The sequence below is a fragment of the Giraffa tippelskirchi genome, chromosome 12 (assembly GCF_054371585.1).
Source record: "Giraffa tippelskirchi isolate mGirTip1 chromosome 12, T2T-mGirTip1v1.2.pri, whole genome shotgun sequence".
NCBI lineage: Eukaryota > Metazoa > Chordata > Mammalia > Artiodactyla > Giraffidae > Giraffa > Giraffa tippelskirchi.
In genome coordinates this window covers 25,776,734-25,791,346 of record NC_137286.1, presented here as the reverse complement: position 1 = coordinate 25,791,346, position 14,613 = coordinate 25,776,734, and the positions used below count along the sequence as shown (strand labels likewise).

General features: G+C 33.1%; 1 protein-coding gene across 4 annotated transcripts in view; it reads left to right on the top strand.

Annotated features, from left to right (window-relative positions):
• ARHGAP5 (Rho GTPase activating protein 5) overlaps positions 1-14,276 on the top strand; it is a 73,172-nt gene extending 58,896 nt beyond the window's left edge. For all 4 annotated transcript variants that reach the window (XM_081548006.1, XM_081548008.1, XM_081548004.1 and 1 more), the window contains exons 4-7: positions 637-714; positions 3,563-3,694; positions 5,646-5,751; positions 11,348-14,276. In XM_081548006.1, coding sequence (XP_081404132.1) covers positions 637-714; positions 3,563-3,694; positions 5,646-5,751; positions 11,348-11,675 — 644 coding nt within the window. In that variant the 3' untranslated portion in view covers positions 11,676-14,276. The remainder of the gene's footprint in view (positions 1-636; positions 715-3,562; positions 3,695-5,645; positions 5,752-11,347) is intronic.
• The last annotated feature ends 337 nt before the right edge of the window (positions 14,277-14,613 follow it).

The following is a 14,613-nucleotide window of genomic DNA, read 5'->3' as shown; positions in this document are numbered from 1 at the left end:
CTGCTGGCTAAAGTAGAATTCTACTTGGTTGCCATTGTTGTGAATGAGGAGGCGTAGGTTCCATGGTGTTTAGCTGGAGTAGGACAGTAATTAAAAATGATTTTGCTTGCTAGTCTACACCTTTCCCAATCCCTTCACCAGAGAGAGCAGGCTTTTCTTCTTGGTTTTCTGAGTGGTGGTTTGTTGTTACTTTTATTTTTTTGCCTGTGTTCATCAGTGTTGCTGGGTTGCAGGCTTCTCTGTTGCCTGGTCTAGGATATATAAGGCAAAAAGAAAACCCAGAGAATTCAGTCATGTTGTTTTTCAAGTTCTTACAGTTGCTGTTCAATTCACTCTCTCTCCACCTTTCAGTGTCTTTTGATTTTTTTTAGTATATCAGTCAGGAAATTAGATGTATTTAGTAAAAGAAATAGGAAGAATGTTTCTTCTCATTTTTTGCATGGAACTGAGTAGCCTAACTGGTTTAAAATTAAAATAGTCCATTGTGAACTTACTTTAAATGAAATGTTCAAAATTATTTTATTCCTAAAAATATTTACCACCATATTTTGTAAGTCACTAAGTTGTACATAAGGTTAAGTATATTCGTTGTTGTACCTATATATGCATGTACAAAAGTCTCTTTCTCTATTTTAGGATTGTGTACTGAAGGACTCTACCGTGTTAGTGGGAACAAAACTGATCAAGACAATATTCAAAAGCAGTTTGATCAAGGTAAAAAGATAATTATATAAGACACAACCATCATTTTGTTTGTTTCCTTATTGAAATTTCACATGAAAACCTCCTTAAGATTATGGATTATGGGAGAAAGTTTTGAAGTAGTATTAGGAGTATTTAATCAAACAGATACCAGAGTCAAGAAACAGGAGAGCTATAAATCCATTACCAGAATTGGAAAAGCAGTAAATTGAGTTATGATGGATCATCATCTTGGTGTATGCAGATTTACTTTTAGGTGCAATTTGAAAGTTTTTTTTTTCTTTCATGATACTGTGCCAACTGACTAATTAGGGATTTTTTAAAAAGCTGAATTTCCTACTCAAATTAATTCTATATGAGATCAAAGATTTAAGTGAAAAAAATGAAAACTGTATGTACTAGGGAGAGAAATGAGTGAATATTTTTATAATGTTGGAGTAGGGAGAGGCTTAAACTTGACATGAAACCTAGTAAGCATGAACAAAATGATAAATTGGACTGCCTAAAAATATAAAAGCTTCTCTATGGAACAGTGGATAAAAAAAAATCAGGAGAAAAACTGTAAACCTAGGGGGGGCTATGGAATTTCTTTGCTAGATTAAGCAATTCATTTTAGAAGAACTAACATATATATGAAAATATGCTCAGCCTCTGTCAGTTATAAATAAATAAAAATTAAAACAAAAAGGTTGTATTTATTATGAGAATGGAAAAGATTATTGGTAGGGCATAGGCAACCAGGTATGTTGTATATTATTGGTTATGGGTGCTTTAGATAGCTTTTGCTGGAGAAATTCCATTTGTAAATATTTATGTTAAAGTCTTTGTGTAAGCCTACCAAGAAATTTATTGCAGCATTGTTTGTATTTTGTTTTAAAGGTGGGATGTCCACTCATGTTTACAAGTAGAATACTAGATAACTATATAGAATAATGAAGATTATATGTGTTGAAATGGTAAAATTGTTGAGTGTTGGAGAAGGGGATGTGTGTGCTTTGCTTTTGAAAAAGTATTGTTAGTGTTTCACTTTTAAAAAGTATTTTGTTATAAGAACTGTTTTGACTTTATCAAATTCAAACAATTTTACTTCTAAGTAATAAAGGAACAGTAGTCAGTACCAGGGCCTCTTGATCTAGACTTTCTGGTTTTGTTTTCTAGTTCCACCATACTGTGCTAAGTTGATTCAGTTGTGTCCAACTATTTGCGACCCTATGGTCTGTAGCCTTCCAGGCTCCTCTGTCCATGAGATTACCCAGGCAAGAATACTGGAGCGGGTTGCTGTGCCCTCCTTCAGATCTTTCCAACCCAAGGATCAAATCCACATCTCTTACATCTCCTGCATTGGCAGGCGGGTTCTTTACCGCTAGCACCACCCGGGAAGTCTCTTACTGTCTTTGTGGCCTCTGGAAGTTAATCTTTCTAAACAGCAACTTTTTCATAATCTAGAATGGGAGTGCTAAAAATAACCAAAGAATAATGAGATAATGCATATGATGAGTTTTCTGTGCCAGACACCATGTTAAATGTTCACTAGGTAGCTTATATTTCAAGGAATGTAGCCTGCCTAAAGGAGAAGGCAATGGCACCCCATTCCAGTACTCTTGCCTGGAAAATCCCATGGACAGAGGAGCCTGGTAGGCTCAGACCATGGGGTCGCTAAGAGTCAGACACGACTGAGCAATTTCACTTTCACTTTTCACTTTCATACATTGGAGAAGGAAATGGCAACCCACTCCAGTGTTCTTGCCTGGAGAATCCCAGGGATGGGGGAGCCTGGTGGGCTGCCGTCTATGGGGTCGCACAGAGTCGGACATGACTGAAGTGATTTAGCAGCGGTAGCAGCCTGCCTAAGGAAGTAAGCTTTAGTAAATGCACGTTTTTAATCATAACATCTTTATAGTTTTTTTAAATGAAATAAATCTAAATCTTCAGTAATAGAATTAATAGAATATTATGTAAATTTTATGTCTGGGAGAATGTTGTATAGTTGTTAAAATTGTTTATGTGTAGGACAAGATGTAAAGATTGGTGATTCTTGGTTAAGGGTATGTGTGAGTTCTTTGTATTTTTATTATTATTGCAGAATTTCTACAAGCTTGAAATTGCAATGGAATGTTTCCTGCTCCCTAAAAAAAATTTTTTCAAAGTTGCTGGTGAAATTTCAATAACCTTGGATAATACCTTAAAAATGAAATTCAATATAAAATGTATATGATTCATCTTTTTTTTTTTTCAAATGAGCAGAAAAGGGATGAAAGGAAACATGCTAAAGTATAAACAGTGATTATCTCTTGATTATGGGGGTAATTTTTTCTTTATCATAAGTATTCATTGTATTTATAAAAGGAAAATAAGACATTAAAATAGCAAATTAACCTTATAATACACTTTTACTGTGTTCTGTTCTTGTTTATTTAAAGTCAGAACTTCACTGATAAGTGTTTAAAGTGTTTTATATTAAAATTTTTAAAGTATAAGTTAAAAGGTTGAAGCTTGAATTTATATGTATGATTCCTATCTTGTGTCTGTTTCCTTATGATCTCTTTTAAATAGCTTGCATTAAACAAAATGTTTTAAGAGAAGAGAGATGTTAAATAATATTGCCTGTATACTAATAAGCTTAATAGGTTTTTTTATTGTAACAGAAAATGCTCCTTGCTTGGTTTTCTCTTTCATTATCTATAGTTTTATCAGGCAAACTTACATTAAAACAATGGAGGCGAGATGAACCTGCCTGTAAATAAAGATGATCAATGAGAAGACTTAAATATCTTTGGATCTTCAAGTACCCATTTAGCTTACTTCTCTTGTAATAAATTTAAATTTGTTATAATTTTTAATTTCAACTTTTGTCTTGCAGACCATAATATCAGTCTAGTATCAATGGAAGTAACAGTAAATGCTGTAGCTGGAGCTCTTAAAGCTTTCTTTGCAGATCTACCAGATCCTTTAATTCCATATTCTCTTCATCCAGAGCTACTGGAAGCAGCAAGTAAGTATAAGCCTTTTTTTTTTTTTTTTTTTTGAGAGGGATGATGGTAGTGAGGTTTGTACATTGGTTGCTATGTGTTAAAATAGGTCATTCAGTAGAATGTGTAGCAAATAAAAATTCAGCTTCTAGAGCTGTTTATTCAAGTTCTTACCTTTTAAATAGTTTTAGCTAGCCTCCTAAATGACTAGGTGCTCCTAAAAGTTAGATAATAGTGCTGGAAGTTTGAGGTTTGTGTTTTAATTCAAACTCAAAGGCATTGTAGGAAAAAAGAAATTAATTCTTCAAATGAATGTATCTGTAATGTACTTTAGTAAAATATAAATTTTAAGTCAAAGAAATTAACTTTCGCCTTGTGTCTTAAGTCAGTTTTTGAGAAAGTTAGACAGGAAAATGCATTCCTATTCAGTATTGATTCTTCCTTGGCATCATCGTTCATCCAGATGTTTCTACTTAGCAGATACTAGTTTGTTATCTGGAAAATGAGAAGAAAAAAGTCTATTTGACTGTCAGGTAACCTAGTGCTTAATCCTTATTGTGTTCTCAATATTTAGTTTCTAAATATTTCTCTTCAATATTTCCTTCTGATTTCTAAGTCTTCAGGCTCTTCAGAGTGAAGTTACTTGCTTACAATTCTGATTGTTAGAGTTCTCGGTTAATTTTCTTTTAATTAAAATCCACTTCAATATATTGGCACATGATGCAGTTGCCTTATACATAGTCTCATATATAAACTGGGAAAATAGTCCATTTGATAGCTTAGATTTTCTTAGTTTTTGACTGTAAACAATAGCCTTAGAATTTTCCTAGTTAGGAAATTATTGAGGGCCAATTTAGAAGTAATATGTGGCAAATGAGAAATTTGTTAGTACTTGGTTTTTGGGCTTCCCTGGTGGCTCAGATGGTAAAGAATCTGCCTGCAATGTGGAAGATCTGGGTTTGATCCCTGGGTCAGGAAGATCCCCTAGAGAAGGGAATGACCACCCACACCAGTATTCCTGCCTGGACAATCCCATGGACAGAGGAGCCTGGTGGGCTGTAGTTCATGGGGTCGCAAAGAGGCAGACACAGCTGAGTGACTAATACACAGTAAGTGGTATTTGTACTACCTGCCATGAGTTGCTGTGTGGATTGGACCCCTCCAGAGGAACCCACTGTTATTTTGGAAGAAAGAAGTGAATGTGGAAGAGAAGCAGTAAGGGTGCTCTCTTCTCTCCTCCTATTGACAGCAGAACCGCCTTTCAGTTATCCTGTTTCATAATTTGCATAAATTTGAAAAGTGACTGCTGTAGTGATTGTGAAAAAAGATGTTTGATAAGCTAGGTGAATTATAAATAAGTATATGGTGATGCTTTAAATCAGGTGCTGGCAAACTGACCTATAAGCCAAAAATTCAGCTTGCCATCAGTTTTCAGAAGGCTTGCAAGCTAAGAATGTTTTTTACATTTTTAAATGGTTGAAAATGTTAAAAGAAAAAATTATATGATATGTTAAAATTATATGAAATTCAGTTTTTTTTTAAGTTCTATTGGAACAAAGCCACTCTTGTTGCATATTGTCTATGGCTGCTTTTGTACAGCTGCAGAGTTGAATAGTTTCATCCACAAAGCCTAAAATATTTACTCTTTGTACCATGAATATTAAGAGCATAACATTTGTTAGTGATTAGTTGATTCTAAGTCAGTATCTAGTTAAGTGTTGCTTTAAAAAATTACTAATACACCATTTCGCCATCTCCAAGTTACTTTTTCAGTTATTAGCTTTGTGAAAAGTCTATTGTAATAAATGATAATATATTTAATAGCAGATTCTTTACATTTTCTTTGTTTTTGTTTACCTCTTCTAACATATTTCATACACATTCTTGATTGTTTTATACAATAAGCATAGAAAGAAGCTTTATGAATATTTTTTAATGTCTGTGTTTCATACAAATTCCTCACTACTTTTACAGAAATTCTGGATAAAGCAGAACGTCTTCATGCACTGAAAGAAATTGTTAAGAAATTTCATCATGTTAACTATGATGTATTCAGATATATAATAACACATCTAAACAGGTATTTTTATTTTTTGTTTTTGCAAGTAAAATGCACTACAGATTTCAACATGTAACTGTAAATTGGATAATTTTAAGATAGAGACAAACTAAACATACAGTTCAGTTTTGAATCTCTAGATCATTTTTTCCTGGATTTGTAAAATAGGTTTTTCATCAACTTTTTTAAAGAAAGGTATATGACCCTTTTAGTATAATTAAGTGTGGTGAGTACTTTTTTTTTTGTCATTGCTATTCTTTAACAGTTCTTTGCTTTAGAATATTAGAATTTTAGTTACAAAATGACACTTAGATAATTAACCAAATCAACCTGTTTGAAGTTGGAAAAATTGAGATTTAAAGAAAGAAATCATTTGCTCAAGTGACACATCTTACGGTTAGAATCCAAATTTTATTAAGTGGTTTAATTGCCTCTTCTTTTGTACTATTTCTTTTGTGTATCTTGCTTGTTTTGTTTGTATAGTCTTCATAGTGAAAGTCTATTAGAAACTTGAATTCATATTACCATCCTTCTTGACTGAAATGCATAACATTATCCAATATCAAAAATCGTAAATAATGTAAAGCTTCAAGTTCATGCTTTTCTCTATAAAGAAACTCGTGCCAATATCATTCGTTAAATGAAAGAAAATATTGATATTGTATAATGGGATAAACCTCAAGACTTTGGAGTTACATAGGCTTGGTTTTGAAACATTTTTAGTTCTGTGGCCTTGGACAAATTTTTTAACCCTTCCTAAGTCTTGATTTTCTTGACTATATAAGAGTGAGAAGAATAACACCTCACAGAGTTGTTATTGAGACTGAGAAGAATTATTAGTATTTGTACTACTTTTTTAAAAAGTCCACCCTTCACAATATTTTCTACTAATATTGTAATGAACTCATGTTTGGCTTTTTAAGCTAATAATGTCAGTGTCCAGAAGAAGTACATTTCAGTCTGTACCTCTTAAAAGAGAATATTAAAGTTTTGTTGTTATCATTGTAGCATAAAATTATAAACATTTCTAGTAACTTCTCTGAAGTCTCCTTCTCTGAGAAAATACCAGCATACATAGCATTGCAGTATAGTTAGTGGAATTTCCTCTTTTGAAAATTACCATACAGATGGTTAATGCTTTAACAGATGTGTACAGAGTACTATAAGAGACATTATCTCGTATGGAATGTTGGGATGGTATATGAACATAATATTTTATAGTCTGATTGAAGTGCTGAAATAAGAATTGAACTTCATTAAAAAATAATAAGGAAAAAGGACAAAGGAAAGAGTATGTTCAAAGAATCATGTGCTGGTCCACCATCAGTGTTATGTTAGACACTTAGTGTGTTTGACTCAAATGATACAACAGTTAGTGACAACAGGCACATTTGATACATTGAGGAATGGCAAAGAGGCATACTTTCCTTCAGCAGAGTGAAGGATAGGACAGTACTACTCAGAGTGTAACCTATTGACTAGCTTTGCTGCTGCTGCTAAGTTGCTTCAGTCGTGTCCGACTCTGTGCGACCCCATAGACGGCAGCCCACCAGGCTCCGCCGTCCCTAGGATTCTCCAGGCAAGAATACTGGAGTGGGGTGCCATTGCCTTCTCCGACTGACTAGCTTTAGTCCTCAAAATATTTTCACAAGGAGGTTGCCTTCACGTATATTACTAATTTCACTGTTGAGTTCAACTGGCATTTATAGGGGTTGGGGTGGGGGAGCAAGTGTCAATGAGAAAAACATTGCATGATTTTTTCTCTGAATGGTATGGGGAGCCACTAGAAAGTAGAATAGAGAAATTGTATCATCAGACTTAAATTGTAAAAGAAACATTCAATTATTGATGATAATGGGTTTACTCTTTGTGCCAGATACTCTTATAAGTGCTGTACAGATACCAGTAAATAAAATAATCACACATTTCATGGAACTTACATTCTAATATAGGAAATAAATGATAAATATATAATGAGTGATTGACAGATTGCAAAAATTAATCCATAGAGTTGTTCTTTGAATATATTCTCTTTCACCTTTCATATTCAGTGAGTTACTGTGTCAAATTAGCTTTTTCTCGTAATTATTTTTCCTTTTCATTCCTCTGCCACTGCTTTAGTTTTATTTTCATCATTTCTCGTTTAGGGAACTCTAGTTTGTCATTGAGCGCTCTCTGCCAGTTTTTCTTTCTCCTTTGATCATGATGCCAGAGTGATCGTTCTGAAAACTCTATCTGTAAAGATCACTTATATCCTGAAGAAAAAAATCCAAATTGTTTAACATTAAGTGGGCTAGTTCTAACTTATTCTGTTAAATTTCCTTTCTGTTCCCACCACATTATTATTACAGTGCCACTGTATTAAACTAATAGCATTTAACAAAAAGTATCAATTTGTGCCTGGTTCCTTATCGTAACATGACTGCCTTAGTCTTTCTCAAAATTCAGTTCTCAAGCCAGCAGCATCAGCAAAACCTGGGAATTCGTTAGGAATTTAAATTATCAGTCCCCACCCAAGACATAATTATCAATCTGTGTTTTAACAGGCCCTCCAGGAGATTCTGATATACACTGAGAACCACTCACTGGGAGGTTTTTTTTTTTTTTTTAATGTTGATTTACAATGTTATGTTGGTTTCAGATGTTCAGCAAAGTGATTCAGTTACATACTTTCTCAGATTCTTTTCCATTATAGGTTATTATGGAATATCAAATATAGTTCCTGTGCTATACAGTAGGGCCTTATCGTTTTTGTATTTTATATGTAGTAATGTGTATCTGTTAATTTCAAAGTCCTCATTTATTCCTCTCCTGCCCTTTCCCTTTTGGTAACCATAGGTTTTCTATATCTGTGAATCTGTTTCTGTTTTGAACAAATAAGTTCATTTGTATCATTTTTTGTTTGTTTGTTTCTTTTTTTTTTTAATAAATTTATTTATTTTAGTTGGGGGCTAATTACTTTACAATATTGTAATAGTTTTTGCCATACATTGACATGAATCAGCCATGGGTCTACATGTGTTCCCCTTCCTGGACCCCCCACTCACCTCCCTCCCCATCCCATCCCTCTGGGCCATCCCATTGCCCCGGCCCTGAGCCCTTGTCTCATGCATCGAACATGGAATGGTGTTCTGTTTCACATATGATAATATACATGTTTCAATGCTATTCTCCCAGAACGTCCCACCCTCATTTTATCTTTTAGATCTCACATAAAGTGATATTGTATGGTATTTATCTTTCTCTTTCTGACTTACTTTGCTTAGTTTGTCTCTAGGTCCATTCATTAGCTACAGATAGCATCATTTCATTCTTTTTTATTCCATTGTGTATATATATTTACCATATGTTTATCCTTTCATCTTTTGATGGACACTTTTAAGTTGCTTCCATGCCTTAGCTGTTGTAAATAATGCTGATGTGAACATTGGGGTGGATATATCATCTCAGTTTAGAGTTTTCATCTTTTCTGGATGTATGCCCGGGAGTGAGATTGCTGGGTCATATGGCAACTCTAATATTTTAAAAAACCTCCATACTATTCTCCATAGTAGCTGCACCAATTTACATTCCTACCAACAACAGTGTAGGAGGGTTCACTTTCCACCAAACCCTCTTCATCATTTATTATTTGTAGACTTTTTGATGATGGCCATTATGAGGAGTGTGTGATGGTATCTCAGTTTAGTTTTAATTTGCATTTCTCTAATAATTAGTAATGTTGAGCATGTGTTCATGTGCCTATTGGTCATCTGTATGTCGTTGGAGAAATGTCTATGTAGATTTTCTGCCCATTTTTGATTGGGTTTGTTTTGTGTTTTTTTTTGATACTGAGTCGTATGAACTGTTTGTGTATTTGAAATTAACTCCTTGTTGATCACACTGTTTGCAAATATTTTCTCCCATTCCATAGGTTGTCTTTTCATTTTGTTTATGGTTTGCTTTGCTATGCAAAAGCTTGTAAGCTTGATTAGGTCCCATTTATTTTTGCTTTTATTTCCATTGCCTTGGGCAGCTGACCTGAGAAAGCATTGCTATGATTTACGTCAAGAGAATATGGCTTCCCAGGTGGCTCAGTGGTAAAGAATCTGCCTGCTAATGCAAAAGACACAGGCTCGAACCTGGGTCGGGAAGATCCCCTGGAAAAGGAAATGGCAACCCACTCCAGTATTCTTGCCTGGGAAATCTCACGGGCAGAGGAGCCTGGTGGGCTACAGTCCGTGGGGTCACAAAGGAGTCGGATAGAACTTAGCGACTAAATGACAATGTCAGAGAGTGTTTTGCATATGTTCTCGTCTAGGAGTTTTATGGTGTCATGTCTTACATTTAAGTCCCATGCCGTTTTGACTTCATTTTTTTGTATAATGTGAGAAAGTGTTCTAACTTCACTGATTTACATGTGGCTGTACAGCTCTCCTACTTGCTGAAGACACTGTCTTTTCTCCATTGTGTATTCTCCTTCGTTGAAGATTAATTGTCTATAGATGTGTGGGTTCATTTCTGTGCCCTCTGTTCTGTTCCATTGATCCATGTGTCTGTTTTTATGCCAATACCATGCTGTTTGATTACTTTAGCTTTGTAGTATTTGAGAACCACTGTTTTGACTGAAGTACTCTTCCTAGTGTTTTACTAACACCCATTACCCTTTACTCAACTCAGACATTACCTCCTTTTTGTTTGTTTGTTTTGACTCAACTATTAGACTTTCCCATGTTCATGTCTTTCAAATTTACAGGCATTTTCAGAATCTTTATTTGACTACCACATAGAGATACCTGACTGGGCCCCACTATACACTGTATTTTAAGAAAAGGTTGATTTTATTCTGAATATTCTAATTTAGTCTCTTAAGAAAAAATAATGACTTTTTACCACAGAACACATGGTTTTAGGGCATTTATTTTACCTTGGATGAACAATTCCTGTGTTTGGGGATGTGGGTCCTTTGGTTTAAGTTTTAAACTTTTTGATATGCACAGTTAAGTATAAAATTTTCCTGCTACTTTACGTATTGAGCTGTTTATTTATATGTGAAATGAGAGGGTTGGATAAAATATCTAAAACTTCCTCCCCATTTAATAATTTTGAGTTAAAATTCAAGATTTGCTTCTTGATTTTTATATACGGTGGTAGTAATGCTTGCTCACATATTTAAAAGACTGTAAGTGCAAATTAGTAATATATGATCATTTGTAATTAATTTATTGTTAAATCATAAGAATTTTAAAGTAGAATGTGCTTCCGTGAACTGTTGTCATTGAAATTAAATTTGTAATGATGTGCAAGGTAGTTGATGATTAAAAAGATTGTTTTTTTATAATACTAGAAACTTAATTTTTTTTGAAAGTTAAAAAGTCTCCTGGTTGGAGATAGAATAATTTTTCTTGAAGTAAAAACCATCTTTGATTCTCATAAGGAATGGATTTTACTGCTGTCTTCTGTTATTAGAATGTAGTTGAACATGGAATGCACAAGAAGAAAATGTTTCAAATTTGAATTTAAGATTTTTTAAAAAAAAGTAAAGCCAAATCATCTGAAATAATTTCCGACTCATGAATTCTTTAATTATAATGAGTTTTGACTGGTTTCTAATTGTTCTTTTATATCATAATTTCAGGGTCAGTCAACATAATAAAGTCAACTTAATGACAGCAGACAACTTATCCATCTGTTTTTGGCCAACTTTGATGAGACCTGATTTTGAAAATCGAGAATTTCTGTCTACCACCAAGATCCATCAATCCGTTGTTGAAACATTCATTCAACAGTGTCAGTTTTTCTTTTACAATGGAGAAATTGTGGAAACTGCAAACACTGTGGCTCCACAGCCACCTTCAAACCCAGGACAGTTGGTAGAACCAATGGTACCACTTCAGTTACCACCACCATTGCAACCTCAGCTAATACAACCACAGTTACAGACGGATCCTCTTGGTATTATATAAGTAAGAAGGATTGCAGACAGCCTGAAATTGGACAAAAGCAAATCTAGACATGCATGTTTCAGGGTTCAGTAGTATACTTCATGTTTCTTACAGATAATTCACATTGAAAATGATGAGACATTTCCTCTTTGAACTGTATGGTATTCCTTACTCATTTACATTACAAATCTAAGACCATGTGATAAGCATGACTGAGAGGTTTAATTTTTATAAACAAAAATAGCTATAAAATACAAAGCTGCTGTTGCATGCAACCTTATTGCAATCAGTATATCATTCCTGTGGCATTTTCTGTCACATTATATTGTGAATAAAATTTTTCTATAGAAATTAAATGATTTAAAAACTCACATATATGAAACATTTAATGCTTTCCAGCCTGCTTTATGGCTGGTTTTGTTATTTGATGTGTTAATTTGAGCAACTTAATTTACTTTTAGCAGTCTGTATAGATAACTAAAAGCCCAGTTAGTATTTTATTATTTCAGGCTACTTATGCCATGCTTGGGATGTTGTTTGAAAGAAAGAAAAATACATTTAACATATTTCTGCACCTTCATCTTCTAAGTAAACCTGTGGATGATTTGATGGGGGTAAATGAAAATATTTCTTGTACACACATACCAAGGACATGCTTGTGGCTAAAGTGAGTTGATAATGTTGTGCAAAGGATAGTTGTCACCAACTCATTTCTTTATAGTCCATAATGAAACCAACATCTTGTATACTGTTAATTCTGTAAACAGATGCATGTTCAAAAGATCTATTATGGTCTTGTAATCTTAATCTAATATATTTTAGATATTTTAATTTTTTCCCTCTTGGGAAATACATTTAGTATAGTGTAGAAAATACTTCATGACATTTTCATATAAGGTTATATAACTTTTCATACATAAACATGAAATTTGTTGTAGAAAGTTCTTTAAACCAAACATTTTAATCTAGGACTTCAATTTAATCTGTCCCTTGAATCTATTTTTATGTGGCCCTTAAAAAAACATATCCAAAAATCCATTGCTAATATAGCAATAAAAATACTTTGGGTACTGACAGCCTCTTTGGAGTATGTATATATAAAGTTGCAAACTTGTATTCATATTCTTTTCTGTGATATGTTGTACTAAAATCCAAAGTGGCTTTTGCACCATTTTGTAAACCAATTATTTTCCTTTGATGTTGGTACCAGATTTGCTGTAAATGACTGCTGCTTTGGAGGTTAAACATTTTGTTAGCAAAGTCACAACCAGAACACTAAATTACGGATAAAATTTTCAGAATTAAGTGGCATAGGTAAATTTTGGTAGGATTTATTCAAAATTTGTTCATTATCAAACCATGCCCTTTTTTTTCCCAGAAAGGAAAAAAAATGTGGTTTTTTGTTGCTAGGTTATATTTTGTGTAGTAAAGAAAAAATTCTTCAGTCCATGTTGTAATCTTCATATTGCAATTTTAAGGTTGTCTTATGTATACTATAGTAAATAGATGATTTTGAGATTTGAGGCTCCTAAGAGTTTGATTTGCTCCATTTTTTCCTAAAATAAATACTGTCTTTCCCAACTGTTATGTCCTAGGTATTGTACTTCTAATTTTGACTTCAAAATCAAGATGTTGACATGAACCAGGCTGCTGTGGAAGTACATGTATATTATAAATTATCTTATTTGTGTTATACTCTTACATGTTATTATCTTTTCTAAGAAAACAAATCCCTATTATTCCTATTGCAAAGCACACAGGAATTAAGAAAGTACAGTAATTTTTAAAAAGAAAAATCTGGTAAATGTAGTATTCTTGTTCTATATTACTTATACCTATTATCTATATAGCTTTAATTTATAGCTGTCAGTTTAACATCAGCATGTCTGGCAAAGAAAATTAAACTTTAAGAGTTTTATAAACTGTTTCTAGGTTGCTAAAGAATTTATTTTTCTACTATATATGGTATAGACAAAGCTCAAAACTATGTACAGGAAAAAAGCCTGACTGTTTCTTTTGGAAGTAGGCTGAAAAGAGAATTTTCAGAACTGTTCATGTCTTCAGTTCATTCGGTCATAACTTTGCTATTGTAATATGTGAATCCCAGTTTATTTAAACTTTTCTCTTTTATACTGTGTTAATTTAACTTTCATGTACATTTAGTGCAACTTTTGTTATTAAAACTAAGCATTTACCATTTTCCACATTTACTACCTTACACCTTCCCCAAAATTTATCTCCACTTTTCTATGCATTCTATAATTGATTTGAAAAGTTTCATAGCAGATCATTTAAAATTCTACTTTTGGTTCAGTTAACCAATAGGTTACAGTTAATTGATAATTAAAATACAGTTTAAAGCTCAGTCTGTTACACTGAATTGATTGCATTTGTTTTTGCCAAGGGTTTAGATATGTTTTTTAATGTTAGAAAAGTAATTCTACAAGCAAAATAATATAATGAAACTTTTTTCTGGTAAGTTACTGGAAGGTTTCACTGTTTTAGGGACCTGTCATATATGAAACTTCTTAAAGAATGAAAAGAATATTAGATAGTCTCGTAATTATGGGTAAATATTAAGGCATTATATTTTATAGTTTTAAATAAAATTCCATCTACACACATGTTGCCATCGTTTCATTTAAGCTTCAGTGCTTATTACAATATTGTACTTAACACTATCTAGATTAGCAATATAAAGAAGCATAGTGAAACTGTCTAAATTTTCAGTAGATTTATGGGAAATCAGATTCTCTTCAACAGACACTTATTTAGGATATACAGTTAATTTTAGAACAAAATTCCAGGCACAATATATTTTCATTTCAAATGGCATTTGTTAGTAGTGCTTTCTCCCTCTAACATTTACAATGTAAATAATGTAGGTATCAGCAATCTAACTTAGCCAAAAAGCAGCTTTTATTTTCCATACTGTATGTAAATAATGTAGACCTTTTTT